The sequence below is a fragment of the Corella eumyota genome, chromosome 2 (genome assembly GCF_963082875.1).
Source record: "Corella eumyota chromosome 2, kaCorEumy4.1, whole genome shotgun sequence".
In the NCBI taxonomy this organism is placed as follows: Eukaryota; Metazoa; Chordata; class Ascidiacea; order Phlebobranchia; family Corellidae; genus Corella; species Corella eumyota.
The window spans coordinates 4,596,266-4,614,228 of NC_137491.1; the positions used below are offsets into that span (position 1 = coordinate 4,596,266).

At 30.3% G+C, this 17,963-nt stretch overlaps 2 protein-coding genes across 2 annotated transcripts; one reads left to right on the top strand and one right to left on the bottom strand.

Moving 5' to 3' along the window:
* Positions 1 to 4,141: 4,141 nt before the first annotated feature.
* LOC145742799 (cell division cycle 7-related protein kinase-like) lies at positions 4,142 to 7,265 on the bottom strand. The gene is made up of 10 exons (XM_082560608.1): positions 7,149 to 7,265; positions 6,570 to 6,788; positions 6,365 to 6,500; positions 6,193 to 6,286; positions 5,983 to 6,125; positions 5,321 to 5,869; positions 5,149 to 5,231; positions 4,896 to 5,045; positions 4,724 to 4,810; positions 4,142 to 4,654 (listed from the first exon to the last, which is right to left on the bottom strand). The coding sequence occupies exons 1-10, from the start codon at positions 7,210 to 7,212 to the stop codon at positions 4,323 to 4,325; spliced, it is 1,857 nt and encodes a 618-aa protein (XP_082416734.1). The 5' UTR covers positions 7,213 to 7,265; the 3' UTR covers positions 4,142 to 4,322.
* Positions 7,266 to 10,188: 2,923 nt separating this feature from the next.
* On the top strand, positions 10,189 to 16,783 carry LOC145741638 (serine/threonine-protein phosphatase 1 regulatory subunit 10-like). The gene is made up of 13 exons (XM_082559255.1): positions 10,189 to 10,354; positions 10,509 to 10,689; positions 10,823 to 10,916; positions 11,043 to 11,117; positions 11,201 to 11,350; positions 11,431 to 11,565; positions 11,744 to 11,905; positions 12,264 to 12,443; positions 15,165 to 15,327; positions 15,447 to 15,591; positions 15,667 to 15,805; positions 15,913 to 16,233; positions 16,476 to 16,783. Exons 1-13 carry the CDS (start codon positions 10,251 to 10,253, stop codon positions 16,520 to 16,522), a joined length of 1,896 nt encoding a protein of 631 aa, XP_082415381.1. The 5' UTR covers positions 10,189 to 10,250; the 3' UTR covers positions 16,523 to 16,783.
* The last annotated feature ends 1,180 nt before the right edge of the window (positions 16,784 to 17,963 follow it).

Sequence of the window (17,963 nt, forward strand, 5' to 3'; positions counted from 1 at the left end):
TTTCTCTTTCATTCTCCTTCCCACTATTTGCGCATACGGCTCTCTCATACGCACAGCGCCTTTTCTCCGACATATCTCAATCTTTTGTGTCGGCTTCTCTTATACTAATTAACCACAATAGATGTGGAATTTCGTTTCACAGATGATGATACACGTTGAGGTGTTTCCTACTAACACAAGCAAGCGTATTGAAATCTAAGGCACTGACACCTATGGTGTGAAGCACTTAATCGTCACTTTTTAACTCGTTCTAAAGCTTTTGTTGCGTACACTTAAAACCTCTTGCCGGGCATTGTCACTGCGCTTGTAATCAACATCATTTGTTGCGAATCAAACCCAGAACACCACGCGTGAGAAAAATAACGTAAAAATATTTCTTAGTAAACTAGGATAACCTATAATGCCATACACACAAATATGGTTTATTAGTTTTTTTAACATTTATTTTTTTATAAAAATAAAGTGAGTTGTTGAAAAAATCCTGTAAAGCTGTAGTTGATTTTTTTTGTTTTAATTATCGACGTTAAAGGATTATCTTTGTAATTTCAACATATGTTTGTTAATGTTCGGTGGCAAAATTAAAAGCAAAAGTCAGGTATTCTGGCTACGGGAGATGTGGCCTTTATGGAATCGATAACAGCTTGCCTGCTGCTGTCGAATGTCGCTTTCACAGCATTGCTTAGTTCGTTTTTAATTCCCAAGCGTCGCTGCGTTAAACATCTGTCATTTCATGTGCGTTTTATTCGGGAAATATTAATAGGTTTTAGTGAGATTGGGCATCTAAGAAGCAGCCACGCGAACATCCATATACTCCGATATGTACACGATAAAATCAAAAAGTAAATGTTATTCGCCGATGTAAACGCTGATAAGACTAATATGCATTATGTAACGATTTCAAACGTTTTAATGTCACTTTAAAAGCCTGTTGGTCACAATCAAATAATCAAAATCATATTTACGAGAGGATTCGGTCGTTTAATTACTCGTAAATTAATTGTTTAAATTGCCAAATCGCCAGTGCGGCGCCATCTGCTTATACTTTTGTCTCGACCGTCGTTAAATCCACCCAATAAGTTTCGTCCAAACATATTTACCTTTCTGTGACGTCATATTTTATTTCAATACAATCGGATTTATGGTGTGCGGGAAAGCTTAAGTTTTTGACAAGAACCAAGCAAGTGAAAGACTGGAATAAGTATCCGTGAAGATTCAGAGACTGGGAGGGCCGAGTTGACGCCAAAGAAAAATGCCAAACTTTTAGTAAACCAAATTCACCGTGAAGTGTTCTATCAGCATGTTTACCCCAGAATACCCGGTGTGAGGCCAAATAATCGTAAGGCATATTGAATGCCTCGTGTTCCTACAAAAAGCCTAACTAAAAAAAATGTTTTATATTATTTTAAAAACAATTTTGTTTTTACGATGTTTTTTTAACAGTTTTTAATTTTCCGGTCTGGAGTAAAATCCAAGGTTCTGAGATATATAATTAATTGGTTATGGCGGAGCGATAGCGGGAAAAAAATAACAGAAAATATGTCAATATTTTTGTTCCGTTTTTAAATCGACAAACATCAATGCATTTACGAACTCAAATTTCTGTTTTTGTTACGCGAGAAAACCGGTAATGACGGGCCTTGTTGTTTACAAAGCTTTTCGCCTCGTGCTGAATCGGAATAGCAAATTGTCGGTCGCACTGGCGCCACTGTAATGTGGCTGTGGTCACGGCTCCTTATCTGTTACATTGTTGACACTCGCTTTGCCTTCGGACAGATGCTTTACTAATTGCGGTGGTCTATTGTTCATACTACAATCCAAATTATAACAATATTGGACGCGATTTGAAAAAGGAAAAATAATTTTTACAAAAAAAATACAATTGTGTTCTTAATCATATAAAAAAATGTAATAGTCGTTTGTTTATTTATATTAATTAATTATAGTAACAACTAAAAAACAAGTTTAAGAAAGGTAATTTTTTAATTGGAAGCAAAACAACCGAAAATATTGTTTTTCTTCTCAATTGCGAATATATTTCCGATTGCCGGAGTTGTGCCATAAGATATTCAAGTGCAATCTATTGGCCATTGTATTATGTAGCCTGTGTCTCGTTCCCCTGACATTGGTTGCCAAGTTTCAATTCTTTGTCGACGAACTGGTAGTTTTGATGTGTTGTCTGACAATATGTCAGAAGGAATCAATGGCGTTAATAGGGTTAAAATCAATCGAATACAATTATTTTCCGGTGTCTAGGGGGTCAAAGCAATCCATTCATTTTTGGTGCGAATTGGTTCTAAAAATAGTTGCAATATGCCATATTCTGTCAAACTGATTTAAATCGTGAATTAAATACGGGTATGATTCGCATAGGTAAACGTGACGAGGTGGATATTTCATGAGGTGGTTGCTAGAAACGACAGCAATCGATTTTTTGGTTGCAATGAACTGCAATTACATCTGAGCTTACCCGCATCCAAATATAGGATTGACTATAAAAAAAGTTTTACAATTGCAACCCTGTGTATAAATTGTGGTGGTTTTCGTTAACATAAAATGTGTGGTTTTTGCGGTTGACAATATATAATTTGACCATGTTAATCCGCGCGAAAATAGTATTACAAAGCTGAGTGTGGTATTTCGTGTAAGTTTAACTTGAATCTGTAAAGATTCGCAAGCCTCGAATTTTTCCCACGGACAGAATATCGCCGGTATGGCGAAATGGCGGCACGCGTGAACAATTAAACGGGCATTTAACCTGTTAAGACCCGATATCAATACGACATTGTGCACGAATTTATGCTGGGTGTTCGAAAAGTACAAGAGTTACATTCTAAAGTGGCTAATTAAGTGTAGTCGCTGATGATTTGATTATTTGGAGCGAGGTGCAATTACGTTGCTCGCGTTACCTTTAACTGTACCGCCGCTACGCGATTCTATCTTATTGTTTGCGGTACGGCGAGGCTCGCGACTCGGCGGCGCCACAGTGCACAAGCGGACTAAGTAGTCTACCACCTGCCTCGCACAGAGAACATACCAATATCTTTCGTGTTTACCGAACTACCGAGTTGCTCTCCCTAACCAGCTGTTCTCACTTCTCGCGTAGTAGCCTCTCTCGTTTGTATCTTGTTTTCTCCGTTACCGAGTCGGGTAGGCGCCACTCGGTCTTGTAAATTTTCGTATCGGCAATCTTTCATTGGGTTTCGAGCGTCGCAGATATCTCGCCAATCTATTTATCTCTGTCTTGTTCATTGTTTGGGCAAACATCGCGGCTTCATTGTTAGCGCATAGACTGTTCGAGGTAGGCGCCTTGCAGTCTGATGCGCAATGTGAAACAAAAGTCCGCATCGAACTCGCGCATTCGCCACGAAATGATCTGTTTAATCTAGCGAACGTTTTACCGATTTTAACGCAACGAAAGCTGGCTTTGCCCAAAATAATGCGCCATTACGATCGCATCTCACGTCTCGCTCATGTTTGTTTTTTTCAATCGATTAAGGAAATGAACAAACAACGATTATTACGTCGTGAATACAGATTACGCGACATAAACACCATTTTGTTGGGTTTTTGCTTTTGCTGTAGTGTGATAGAATTCTGGGGACTCCGTGTGAATAGATTGGGGTAAAGGATTTTTTATTAAACCTTACATTATTTAACATTGAAGCTTTAATTTAATGCAAAAAATACATTTGTGACATGTAATTTTAGATACATTTACTTTAAATTAAACACAATTAATTATGCTTTATTCTATTTAAACAATAATATTAATAACATCGTTATTTTTTTAATATGCGATAACGTTCTCTGTAATTAATTACAGGAAAAAAATATAATTCTTTTTTAAATAATATATATTTTACAGCAGCTACGCCGAAAATCTGCGATAAAGTAACTCTCTAGCATCACCTAACGGCAAATAAATTGACCAAACGAGAGAAAAAAAATGTGTTGTCACAACTGTAAGTGCTTTACCCATTTCAGTTTATCAATTTATTTTTAATCAATCAATAATTTCTCACATAAATTTTTTTTTTAAATTTATTAACAACGACAATTGCTTCACAAAACATCACATTACAATATAAAAACAAAATCGACAAAACATGATAAAATTTCCAAAAGAGAAAAATACGGCAGGTCAAAGTGCCCTTAAAAACAAATTTCCAATAAATTCACCCTACACAAAATATAAAATAATTATAAAAACTAAAATGGCAGTTTTGTTATAGTGGCAGTAATGCAAAAAATAAATATAAAAAGGGGCAGTATGGATAAAAAGGACAGCAGTAATGTAACGACAACTATAGAAAATGAGTAAATTAGTTTTTAAAAAAATTGTGTTGAAGAGCTTGCTTTGCAGTCAATCTTGTAACAGGGTTGGGATCCAACAATCCTGAAAGTAAAGTGTAAGCACAACCTGGTATATCAGTTGCATCAAACCCAACACATTTCACAGATTGGGGAGAATTTCGAATAATTTTCAGAATATGTTGTTGTTGGCTTTTTAAGGGAGATCTGTATAGTTTTGTCGGTGAAGAAGACTTGCATTTTTTTTCTGGCGACTTTGGTTGTTTTTTGGGAGAAATTGATTTTCTAGTTTCGCTGTAATTTGCAACCTTACATTGTCTTGGTGACCTTCTAACATATTCATCTAAAATAATATGTATAAGTGTTTCTTCTTTAATTTTTGATGTCTTTCATAGACTTGATATTAACTTACTTGAGTTTCGAGATGTTGACCGTAAGCTCATTATGATGGCTTGCAAGTCATACGGTTGAAAATTTGTTGAGGTAGTCAATTTCTTGCCTAAAAAATATATATTTTATACAGGCTATTAAAAATTGGAATAAAATTTTAAACATATTTCTACAAAGAAATTCTAAAAACTAACCACAAATTCTTGCAATTGTTTCAATTTTTTTGCTACCAAAAACCAACATTAGTTGTGCAAGAGAACTCATATCATCTGCTGGCTGAAAAAATGGACACCTTCCACTAAGCAAAGAAATAAAAATCACTCCAGCAGCCCAAATGTCCACAGCTGTTAACACAAATGTTATAAAAAATAGATCTCTAAGGTCAAAAAGAGTTTGGAATAGGAATAAGTTATGACATCAAGTTCAAAGCATTTCAAATTTAAATACCAGTGGTTTGTTCTTTGTATCTTAAAAGCACCTCCGGCGGTCGAAACCCTGCCGTACCTGCCCGTGATGCATTGGCTGTTGGCCTGTAAATTTTAGTTAGAACGATCAGTTACAAATCGATTAAACCAAATGTCTACACTAAAAATAAAAATGCTTGGAAAAAACAACTTACCTTGCTAGACATTTGTAACAAACGATCATTTTTCCAAAGCAGTTACATGCATCTTTGTTGGCCACATTTAAAGAGCTTTTATTTTTACATTTATGATTTTTAATTGAGGGTATGATGTCAGCAATTGTCACATTATTTTTCTTAAGAGCTGGCTGATTTATTTGTTTTGACTTTAAAGACATAAACTTAAATTTTTGTGGCAATTTAGATGGAGTTGTTATTTGGTTTGTTATAATATTTTCAGAATTATTGTGCAAAGGCAAGGTTCTCTTTCTTGTCTTGGCATCAATATTGCGGTTTAAAGGCAAGTTATTTGGTTGGATCTCCACCAGACATCTTCTTTTTGCTCGAGGTGATCCTAAACTCATACATCTTCGACCTCCTAACACTGGTTGGTTTTTAACAGGTTTGCCAGCAGATTTGCAAGTAACATCATTCTTGGGGGGTTTGTTTGGTTTCAAATGACATTTTTCAGCAAACTGAGCATTTGTTGAAGTTGTTTTTGGTAAATTTATTTCCTGAGCAAGGCCAAAGTCAACTAATCCTCCGCTGTTGAAAAGTTGGAATATAATGTCAGAATTTTTTTTCAGAGAAAATCTGGGCTGTTAACAGTATATATATATATACATAAAATAAAGTACTACAACTTGAGTATATCTTACCTATTAGTTTTTAAATTAAACAAGAAGTTATTTGGTTTAACATCTCGATGAATAACATTAAAACTGTGCACATGCTGCAAGGCAACCAACAGGCTTCTCATATATTCACGAACATGAACCATTTCCATTACATTTATGAGTTCCTATAACAATATATTTATTTAAATAAATAAATCAATAAAGGCATAAAAGAATATTTTGGTTTCTTACAGAAAATTTTGTGTGCTCCACATATGGCATTATAATAACAACTTCTCCTTTATGCCGCAAGCAACTTTCAATTCCAATCACATTTTCTTTGCCACTAAACAAATATTTAAGTGATTAAAATGCTGATAAGATATAAGTATTGCACTTTACCAGAAATAAATTTTTAACCTACCCAATATTTTTTAGACATTTGATTTCATTTTCGATACGCTTGGGATGTGAAGTTGAAAAAATATGTTTTAATGCAAAGAACTCACCATCTTCACCACTGCCTTTAATCTGTGCCAAATACACATTGCTAAAAGTACCTAAAATAAGATAGATATTGACAGACTAAGTTTTATGTTTCTGTTAAAAATTAACCTTGGTACACTAACCTGATCCGATTTTTTTTTCAATAACAAAATGTTCTTTGATTTGTGGAACAGCATTATAGATTTCACTAAAAGGTTCTTTGTTTTTTACCATATTATATTCATCCTCATTTATAGTATTAATATTACAAGCCGTCTGCTTTACCAATTGTTTTAAACCAGAGTTTTTTAAAATAATTGGACTTGGGTTTATCCATGCTGTAGAACTCTCATCGTGAAAATCTATAATTGCAAAAAAGTCGAATAGTAAATGATGTTAGGAAAAATAAATTTAAAAATTGTTAGGTATACATTTTATCTGTATTAAATAAATTTGTTTGTTAGATTATTAGTTATCTTAACAGTTACAAAAAAAGATATACATACAATCTGACAATTTACAATACATTGACAGATAAATAAGGTCAGACAGTCTGAAGGTGATAAAATGTACAACAATAAATCCACAATTTAAAATATTCCATAAATCCGAAATATTTATACATACAGAATTTTACGGTATTCAATTACATGGTCGCCAAACCCAGACTGCCAGTTCTTAGTAGAAAATGTAAAACTGCAAAATTAATGTGAAAAATTTACCTTCCAATTTTAATTCACAGGATTCTTTCTTAAAGGCAATTACGTTCGATGAACATTCCGTCATAACGACTTTTAAAAAAATTGTTTATACAAATTTTATTAAAACTGCACTTTTCTAAAAAAAATGTCAATTTGATTTTATTATAATGTGTTGTTTAGCTGTAGTTTTAGCCATCGTAATAAAAGTAAAACTAACATATTCTCGCGCCGATAATTTTACAAACACTATCCTGTGGCGGGAATAAAATTTTGGTAAATCCCCGAAAGAAATTTTAGATTTTTAAAACAAATTGGTTTTATTGTTAGAAAAAATGTTTTTCTTATTAAGTTAAACATTTCTTAGTTGTTAATACAAGTTCATGTTAGTCAGGTTCGAAATTCTAGTGTTTGATTTATATCGCTTTTTTTAATCAAGGAATGCTTTCTCCAGAAAATATTTTATTTTATTTCTGAATTATAAATATTAAAGGGGTATAATAAAGATTATTTTATGCATTAAAAAAAAACAATAGAAATATAAATAATCAGTAAATATTTCATCATACCCGTGATACAATCTAAAACGGTTGACTAGTGCTTGTGATAAGACCACGTGACATGTTTTTATCCAATCAGCGCTCGCGTTTCCATTCTTTGTGATAAATTTCGCAATTTTCGCCATTCTAGTAACAAAGTTGGCGATGGCGGAGCTTTGTTTGTTTTTGAAGGTTTAGGCTGGAGTAATATCGTTAAATTTTGTTAGGTTACAGCTCTATATATAGAACAAAACATAAAGAAATAGTAGGAAATTAATAAATTTACATTTTGAGTTATTAAAATTGGTTATAGGTTAAATTATTTAGTAAAATCTTTTCGAAGTGTTTGTACGACGCCATCTTGAACTGAAAAAAGTGGACATATCTCAGTTTGTGGCATCTTGAAAAAAGAAGCAATTTTTTTTGTTAACTTGTTTAATAAACTTGCATATATTTATCTGTGTTTTAGCATGATTTTTTAAGCTTACGTTACAAATAAATTTTTCTCAATAATCCTTTGATTTTTGTTTTAGCTTTCCAGTCGTTGACTTGGCTTGTATGGTCACTTTTTATTTAAGAGTCTGCATGCACGACAAACAAATTAAATTTGATACAGCAGGTTTTAATACTATAAAGATAAATAAAAACGGTGTAATTGTAACTTAGCTGCTTAGCTATTGTAATAACGATAATACAGCTTGTACAATAAAGCGTTTCTTCCCTAAATAAGGAAATGCTATACAAATGTTTTTAAATTATTTCCATCTCGTGTAAAGTTTTGTTATATCCAAAAAAACTACAATTATGTTTTTATTGTTTGGTCCAAAGAAGTATTCTTCGTTTGTACTGTTAAGAAATTCATTTTTCAAATCAACCCCCCAAGAATCATTTTCAAATCAAACCCCAATTCTGCAAGCTTATTTTCTTTCTGTGAGATGATTCAATGTCTTACTATGATGTGTGGCTAAAGCGAAGCAAAATCCCCCCGTTTTAATATGTCATTGTGAAGATAAAGGTTATGTATAAAGTAAAATTTCTCTAAAGCGACGAGCGATTGTAAGTACCAATTGTTTTTGTAAAAAAGAGGTTATCGATTTTGTTTCATTACACAAGTATTGTACTTTAAAGTTTAGATGTAGTAAGTCTGTTAATTGTGTAGAGGTATTTGCCTTTTACGCTAGACTAAAGGATGTGTAATAAGCGACTTTTTCTTAACTTGCGCCTTGTATCTGTTTTATTTGTTTTGTACAGAAACGCAACAGCTGCAAACATACTGCTTATCAGCACGTAATAATGTGACGTCACTAATTAGACGTCGTGTGATACGACACCAACATTTTTTATGTTAATTGTAACAGCTTAACAACGTATAAATAAACGGCGTTTGTACATTTTGAACACATTTAATTTTATCGCAAATAGAAGTGTATAAGGATTAAAAGTTAAAAGTTTATTATATACAAACAGCCAATCGCTATTTTAGAATAGCGTTTTCGTACTTAAAAAAGCAAAATACTTATTTTTAATTAAATATATATACTTATTTTTTTGCAATAAAAAGCCTGTTTAGCCTATTAAATAATTCTAAACAATTACTAAATTTAGATAACTTATTTCATCTAGGTAGAGCTTGTGTGTTTTAACAGTTCTTTTTTATATTGGTTTAAAATATGCATTTCTTTATAAACTAGAACAATATTAATTACCCATGTTATTACTATCTTTACTTTAGTTTGTTTTAAAAACTAAATCGCTTAGTTAATAATAAACACTCTAATACCTTATTATATATTTTACATTAAAATATATATTAGTTTTTTGCTTATATTTATACAGCTTTAAAATGTAGCATTAAAATATTACTTTTTGTAATAAATTTTTCCGTTCTAAATAAATATTTGTATATAAGCTATGTAAGACATTTAAAGATGATATTTAATTTTTTTTCTATGCCTAATACAATTTAGGCTACAAAGCACAAGGCCTTTGATTCTACAACATATTTTTTATTTAACTTTAATCTGACTACTGGTATGTCATAGCATATTTTAAAAGTCTTAAAGTACTGTCCTATGACAAATCAACCTGCAATTTAACTGGGGTTACACCAGTTTTTTATTAGGTTAAATAAATATTAAAATAAATAACAAACATTTTTTATTGCCTTAAGTAAATTATGTAATGTTACACACAATGCATGTGAAAGTACAGATTGCAATGGGTTAAATAATGTGTACCATTTTAATGCAGTTTTCAGTGTATTATTCAATTTTACACAATTATATTTTCAACATTAATTTATTTAGAATTTAAATTGACATTAATTTAATTAGAATTTTAAGTGACATTATAAAAAAATTAATAATAAGTTAATGCTACAGTTTAAAAATGCAAGAGTCCTAGTTCGGTTGTATGCAAAAGTCAGAGTTCAGTTTAAATTATATAGCTTATAAATATACAGTTAAATAAAAAAAAAAACTTGCGATTATGTTTTTAACATTCCCTTTGTTCTTGTTGCAGATTATTTATAGTGCTTGAATTATTAAGTTTAATAATATACATATAGTTTTGTTAAATTTTGACAAACATGGGTCATCCAATAGACCCGTTATCTTTGCTGAAAGGTCTTTCATCAATGTTAAATTTAAAAGGCGGTGTAAAGGATGTTGAAGATATGAAAAATGTTGTTAAGTAAGTTTCAAAATTTTATCGGGTTAGATTTTATCGAATTTGGGTAATACTTTGTGTAAACGCTAGTTTTTTTCTGTATTTTTTTATTTTTGGTCTGAATCTGTATTTTAATTTTGTTATAGTTGTTACATTTACACCAAAATATTTGTTTTAGGTTAATGAAAGATGCTTCGCAGTTAGTAAGTCGGTGCGTTTATCTAAATATTTTAAGAGTAACTGAAAATACTGATGTTCTTGAAGCTTTTCTAGCGGAAGGTGGTTGGCAAATTGTGCATCACTGGCTTGGAGAAGCAAAACTCTCAGAAAATTTTGCATTAGTTTTGGAAGTTTTAAAGGTAAATTTTTAGATATTTTGATTAAAGTAACTTTATAATTTTTGTTTTAAAATGTATATAAAGTTTTTGTGAAAAACGATTTAATTCTGCTATGCCAATTGTTGTTTTTTTGAAATTAAATTTTTTATTTTAGCTTTTACAAAGATTGCCTTTAAGAATTGATCATTTGCGACAAAATTCTACAGCTAAACTTGTTAAATCATTAGAAAAATCTGCCAATTGTATAAGTGAGTCCCATTATAAACTTTTAAAAATTCCTAACTTATTAAAAAGATTTGACAAAATTTTGTATATAATTAAAATAGCTTTAGCAGTGTTCCTCTTTTTAAAATGTTTCCTTTTAATAAATTTAGAAGTAAAAACTCTTGCCAAAAAACTCGTTACTAACTGGATGTCAATTATTCATGATGCAACAGCAAAAAAATCAGGTATGCTTAATTTGTTTATAATTAAAAAAAAAAACAACTAAACTCTAAAAAAATGCAAAATAAAACTAAAAAAATATTTCAAGGAACCTCATCAAAGAAAAAGAACGGAAAAGTTAAATCCAAAACAACCAAATCTGAATCTGATAAAACTTCGAAAACTGAAAAATCACTGAAACCTAGCGTTAAGCCTCCCACTGTTAAAACACCAGGATTTGCTAAATTTAGAAAAACAGGTTCGAAATATATATTTATATAAATAAATTTGTTTTGGAATGTAAATATTAGTAAAAAAAATTTTCTTTTTAATTATTAGGTCTTGAATCTGACCAGCCACTAAAAAAAGTTTTTAAGGGATCGAAAAATGGACAAAAACGAAGCAGTGTCGATGGTGATAACTCAACTGTTCCTGATAAAAAAGTAAAAACAGACAACAAACCACAAAAGAAAAGTAAAATTATTGTGATTTAGTGATTTTTTTTTAAATTTAAGTTAAATTGCCAAGACTTGACAGCTATTATATATATATATATATATGTTAAAATTTAGGATTTTCTTTAATTATGTATATAAATTAATATTTATTGTATATATATATATCATTTATTAAAATGTTCTGACTTGTATAGTAACAATATCTGCTGGTTTTATGGATGCTCTGAATTGTGTACCAAACCCACCTGTTAAAAGAGTTGTTAAACGAAAAATTGTTTCAAAATCTAAACCTTCTTCATCAACATCACCACTTCATAAAACAAGTCCGGCCCACGAAATGGCTACTTCTGGAGAAGGTATGTCCCCTTTTTTTAAATTTTGTAAAATAAAATAATTAATTATACATTTATATAAGTTGTTTATGACATAAAGAAAGTATTTATGTATATACCAAATTTTATTTATTGGTGATAAAATTAATATTATTTTATTATTTGTAATAAGATTGTTTATTCATATTTTGTATATTTTTATAGCTAAATAGTTTTTAATTACTAGAAAAACTATTTGAAAGTATTGGGATATTATTAAATTTTGTTATTATTTTAGTAACTTGATTAGAATTAATGTAACACTAGTAGAAATTTATTTTGGTAAAAAACAGGGATATTTTATTTGCGAATCACAAAATAAATAATATTGTTAAAAAAATAGCTGGAGACTTTGGTTTCGAATCTATGGACACCCGGAATTCCCCTTCACCTGTACCCTCCCCAACAGAACCCACAAAACCCAAGTTGAACAAATATGGAAAACCGATGAAGGTCGTGAAATGGGTGGACGACTCACGCCTGGAGACGATCCGATATTTTGAAGTTGAGCTTGGAGAAAGAGGTGATCATCAGAAGAACATCAATATAATTCAAAGTTACAGCAAGGCTATCATTTTCATTATTAAACCCCTAACAAGATTTTGCAAATATTTTTGATTGCATTTTCATGGGTTTGAAAGGTAAAGTATGTTCCCAAAATTCCAAAATATACACAAATATCCCAAATATTGTGCAATATGTGTTAAATTCTTTTTAAGTTTTTTCAGCTTTGGCAGGTACAAAGGCTTTAGTCTTATCAAGGGGAAAAAGATTAGCGATTCTTTTGCTCAAAGAATATGGTATCACTGTTTACGCTTTTTAGTTCTAATTTCTAGGTATATTATTATTGCTTTTATTTATTTTGCACTGTGTTTTGTAACCGGTGTATATTTACTGTGATACGCCAATCAAGACCGTTTGTGCAATAAATCCTTTGTTGAACAAATCATTTTCTGTACAAGTGGTTTTCGACAGTTCTATCCTATTGCAGCGGTTAAAGCTTACTATTTTAGATGGAAACAATCTAATTATGTCAACATATTCAACGCCTCTCTAGTTAGCGTATTTTTATTTTCCTAACTTTTTACGAAAATGAAGCGATTCCATCTAAAAGTTTTATTAGCAAGTAACACCCCAAAAATTCTTTCTAATATGCAGGTAATCGTTTACTATGATTAATTTTCAAACAAACGAGTTAGAAATCTATACAGCGATTTAAAGATTCTAACTAAGATAGAAAAAAAAGGGTTTTAACCAGTCTTTTAGAGATACCTCCACCCCGAAAAAAAGTATCGATAATTTGAGAAACCTGCTAAAAAATAACAAAACAACCGAGTAGTTACACAAATAAAAGTTTTTGGTGGTGAAAAAATAGAATGTTAAATCAAAAATAAAGTTAAAAGTGCGCAACTTATTTATCAATTTAATTTTAAATGCGTTTTTAAGCAATTTAACTTTATTTATTTTCGTTTAGATTTTGTAAGCGTACACTGTGAAAGTACGGTTCGGTTTTCGTTACAACTTCCGATATGTATAAACTACTAGTTTAACAATGATTGTTTTTTTCTTTTAAATAGTTTAAATAAGATTATCCAAATCTTTTTGTATTTACCCACAATTTACCTTGTGCAAAAATTTTTTTTTAAATTCTTAAACACGACAATTTTATATTAAAAAAAGTAATGGAAATTTTTTAAATTAAATTACCCCTATCAGTTATGCGTTTAATATTATGAATATTTTTATGCACGAACATTTAACGTTTTCTTTTACTAAAAATATTTATTTATATCGTTAACTACAATTATTATTGAAAGCTTATTTTAAGAACTCCTTTTTTGTATAAATATTTATTGTTAAGGTAGTGTTAATTAACCATAAAATTGTAAAAAAAAAGTCAAAATCGGCCAATTGTAAGAAATTGTAGATTTTGTAAAGTCTTAACTTAATTTGAAACTAGTTTTATCTAAAAACTGAAATTATATACGTGTCTCGACCATTACGTCAACTTTTAAATAAAGCCATAAAAGAGTTTGAATTTGTTATACGAAAAAGGCCGCCTTTTTCTAATTCGATTTCCTTTTTTTTCGGTTAATGCAACACTTCTCTTCTTTACGAAAATGTCATATATTAGTTGTTCCACCAGTCACAAAGTCTGTTTATTTGGTAAAACAAACGAAATTTTAGTAGGAAAGTCAAGTTAACACCGCGACCCTAATATAACATAAATTTAAGAAATAGTAAAACAAAATACCATGCCCTTAGGTATTGATTCCGACTCGCGTATAAAAATCACTCACCTGTCTCGCTTATCGCTGTAGTCACGTGACCTGACGTCATGTGATGCTTTTCATGAAGTTAAAGTAGAGATTCGGCTTGATTCGTTTCCTTTCAATTTATCAGTAAATACGCTTTCTTTTTGTGCTTTTTTTAGAACAAAGTTATGTTTTATATGTATTTTTGTTGTATACATTTTTGCATATTTTCACGGATGTTTTTTTATTCAAATGAAATCACTTACAACAATTAAGTTCACGTAATTACATAATATGTCTTTAAGTAATTAATTATTTAACCATTAGTAATAGCAGGCTATCGTAATATTGAACCGGTTTGGTTTCAGTATAAAACACAACTGCCAGTAGCGTTTACTTGTAATTTTCGTTTAATTTAACGTCTGTTAAAGCTTTAACAAACGCTACAAAACACACAGCGCGAAATGAACACCACCAAAACCGCTTCTATATATTTTTTATCTTTTTAAACTTTATTAAAAGAATTAAAAAAACGTCGTACCAATTGATTTATTTGATTTTATGAAAAATCACAAAATTGGTGTCTGAAAACTTTTAACTTGTTAAATATTAATAAGTTTAAATGGCAAGAAGTTTTTACGTATAATAATATTTATGCTTCATTTTTAAATATGCTGTTACGTATATTTGTTCCTATAAGTAATCTAATGTTAATAAAATTATTCAACTTCTTAACATTTTTTTGTTTACTTCGTTTCTTTTATAAAACTGTTTACTGTAAGTAAATTTTTTGCACGTATATTTTTGTTACTATTTAAATACAAAAAAACATTTTGGGATATTTGTGTGTATTAACCTTGACCATGGCCTTGCTGTACCCTTGAAATATTTATTATTAACAAAATATTTTTAATGTAAATTTTGTTTAAATGTTATACTCAATATCCTATATTTTAATTTTTTTTAATTAAAGAAAATTTTATTTACAGTTAATGTCTCCACTCAAAGTTTCAAGGATGCTCTTCATCGGGATCGCTTATTGGAGCGTGAAAAGCTTGGTGATTTTCATCATGTGAAACCGGATGGTAACTGGAAGAAACCAAAACTGATCTCCAATCTTCCTCCTCCTCTTGCAGTATGTGGATGCAACAGGTAAATTGGCATGCTTAAAGAAAACAAAATTATCATTTAGAAAAAAATATTTTAAAATTGATATTTTAATCATTTAAGTTAAAACTTGTAAATAAAAACATTTAAATATTTGTTTTCAGCACCCAAAAGAGTATTCAAGAAGAAAGGGAGAAAACAGTTTTACAGGAAATTTTTCTATCAATAGAAATGGTACCCGATTCACCTTCAGAGCCAGATATTGAAGCCTATGAAATAGTTCCTCCCAAAATTATTCCAACTGATGATGTAAGTGTATTTGAATATTCTCTCTTTTACTTTAATTATGTAGCATTGTTCATGATATCATGTTTTTTTTTGTAGCCGAATGATCCAGGTCCAGTAATACCATCTCGTTCTCCTTCCCCAACAAATACTGGAAATTCAATGAATAATATGATTGAAACCGTGACAAATGGAAATCCTGATATTAAAGATAAACTTAGAGAAATTTTACAAACAGGTTGGTTGACAAAATTTATTATATAAACTGATTAGTTGACAAAAATGTATTTTAAATTTTATTTCTGTGCAACTTTATCATTTTAATTCTATTTATTTTGTTAACAGCAAATTCGATAACTAATAATAAGGAGTCAAATGGAAACAATCCTATGCAACAAGTACAACCAATGATGATGGACCCTCAATTTAATGGGAATGTTGTTTTTAACCCCAATGTACCCCCACCTGGAGGAATGTATTATCCTCCTCCGAATATGATGATGGGACCACCACCTCATGGAGGAATGCCCCCTCACAACATGGGGCCGATGGGCCCACCTCGTATGATGGACTGGTCAAACCAACCCCCAATGGGATGTCGACCCAACCAATACCCACCCAACGATAATTGGAGACCACAAAAGAATTGGAGAGGTCAAAGGCCTGGTAAATGCTTATATAATCAAAACAAAATAAAGAAAAATTTTAATAAAGAAATTCAAACTTAAATTTTGTCTACTTTACTGTATATTGCACCTACTAAAGCCGGTCCTGTGAATAAGTTATTCAGAAAGTAATAAAACCTATTGAGTTAGTCATGGAAATAATATTTTGTGTAATAGACAGAAAAGGGTTTTATTTTAATTTAAAAAGAAAGCAAACTGTAATATTTCTTTTTATTAATTTAGAATTTGGGGGTCGATGGAATAATTCCGGCGGAAAATTTCGAAGATAACCAACGATACAAGCCGCATTATTTATTATTCTCTGTGCAATTTTTTTTTCTTGACAATTTACGGTGCTTTGCCATCCAAGTGTTCCTATTCGTGCTGGCAAGCTGCTTGTTGTTACAAATACGTTCCTTTCAATTATGCCTTGTCATAAGTTGTGTTGTAGCAACTACAATACGTCGTGAATTTATGTGACATTTCTTTTTTCGCTGCAAACTGTTTTCAAACCCGCTAAGTTGCCTTTTTGAATTAAACAAAAAACTTTACTTTTGCGCAGTTGGGTTACTTTTATAATGCTTAACAAATTAGGCACGGTTATATAATATAAATGTTCACTGTTGTGTACTATGGTAAAAACAAAGCACACTTCATGAGAAAGAAAAACGCTACCTTGCGTAATTCTCGTTTACCAGCGTGTTTTAAAAGTGAACTTGTATTTTTCTTGCACAATCTATACTAAATATTAGCCGTAAAAATAAACCTAAATATAGTTTTAAAAATGTTGTTTTATAAATAATGAATTGTTTCCTAAAGACAAAACTAAATTCATTTTGTTTGAAAAAGTTAGTTATAATTTAATCCACCGAAACGTTTCTCTTTAACCTCGGTTTTTCGATTTCTTTTTCGCGTTTTTGTTAGTAGTAAATTATTTGTTATTTGCATGTTTTTTTTCATTTAATTTAAGAAACGTGTTGAGCATTATGCTAAAAAATAAAAAGATGACAAAACTATTGATTTCTTTTGTGATATTTTCTTAATTATGTAACACCAATTTAGCAGTGGTTTCATAACTCGCAAGTTTTTATAATGCTCAATTTTTTCAGTCAATCTAGAGAAGAAAAAAGTTGTGTAACAAAAATTTGTCTAAAAAGTAGTGTAACAAGTATTTTGTCTGTGTGTAAATAAATTTATACTTAACGCGCATTTTTATTTGCTGTGACAAAGAAATTATTTAAAAATAAAAAATGTATACTCGAACATCGTAATTTTTATGCTTTTGTATTATAATTTAATATTTTTTATGTATAATCATTTTTGTTTATAAACAAAAAACCTTATTAGAAAAAAATATTAGGTTAATTAGTATGTTATATTATTTTTATGACAAGATGGCTTTGAGAGACGCTGTAGCGATAAAAACTCCATGGCAACGGAGCACTCATTCGAAAATACATTTAGCTTCGTGTTGTTTTATGTACTTATTAGACTTCTTAATTTAATCAATAAAAACATAAACAAAACTTTTTTGTAACGTTTTTTTAAATATATTTTAAAGTTACGTTTGTTTAAATTAAAAATTATTTTAGTACAGTTTACAGGTTTACGCCATTTGCTAATCTGTTATTTACACAAAAAGTCGATTTTAACTATCAGACTATGTGATTTTATTTTATATTTTGCAAGTTTTAAATTTGGAGCTTATTAGGTATATAATCTAAATTGTTA

Coding starts and splice junctions, on each gene's coding strand:
- LOC145741638 (XM_082559255.1), top strand. CDS start 10,251: ATGGGTCATCCAATAGACCCGTTATCTTTGCTGAAAGGTCTTTCATCA. Junction 10,355..10,508: donor GATATGAAAAATGTTGTTAA/GTAAGTTTCAAA, acceptor TATTTGTTTTAG/GTTAATGAAAGATGCTTCGC. Junction 11,118..11,200: donor TGCAACAGCAAAAAAATCAG/GTATGCTTAATT, acceptor AAATATTTCAAG/GAACCTCATCAAAGAAAAAG.
- LOC145742799 (XM_082560608.1), bottom strand. CDS start 7,212: ATGACGGAATGTTCATCGAACGTAATTGCCTTTAAGAAAGAATCCTGT. Junction 5,870..5,982: donor TTTAATTTAAAAACTAATAG/GTAAGATATACT, acceptor ACTTTTCAACAG/CGGAGGATTAGTTGACTTTG. Junction 4,655..4,723: donor GTCAACATCTCGAAACTCAA/GTAAGTTAATAT, acceptor ATATTATTTTAG/ATGAATATGTTAGAAGGTCA.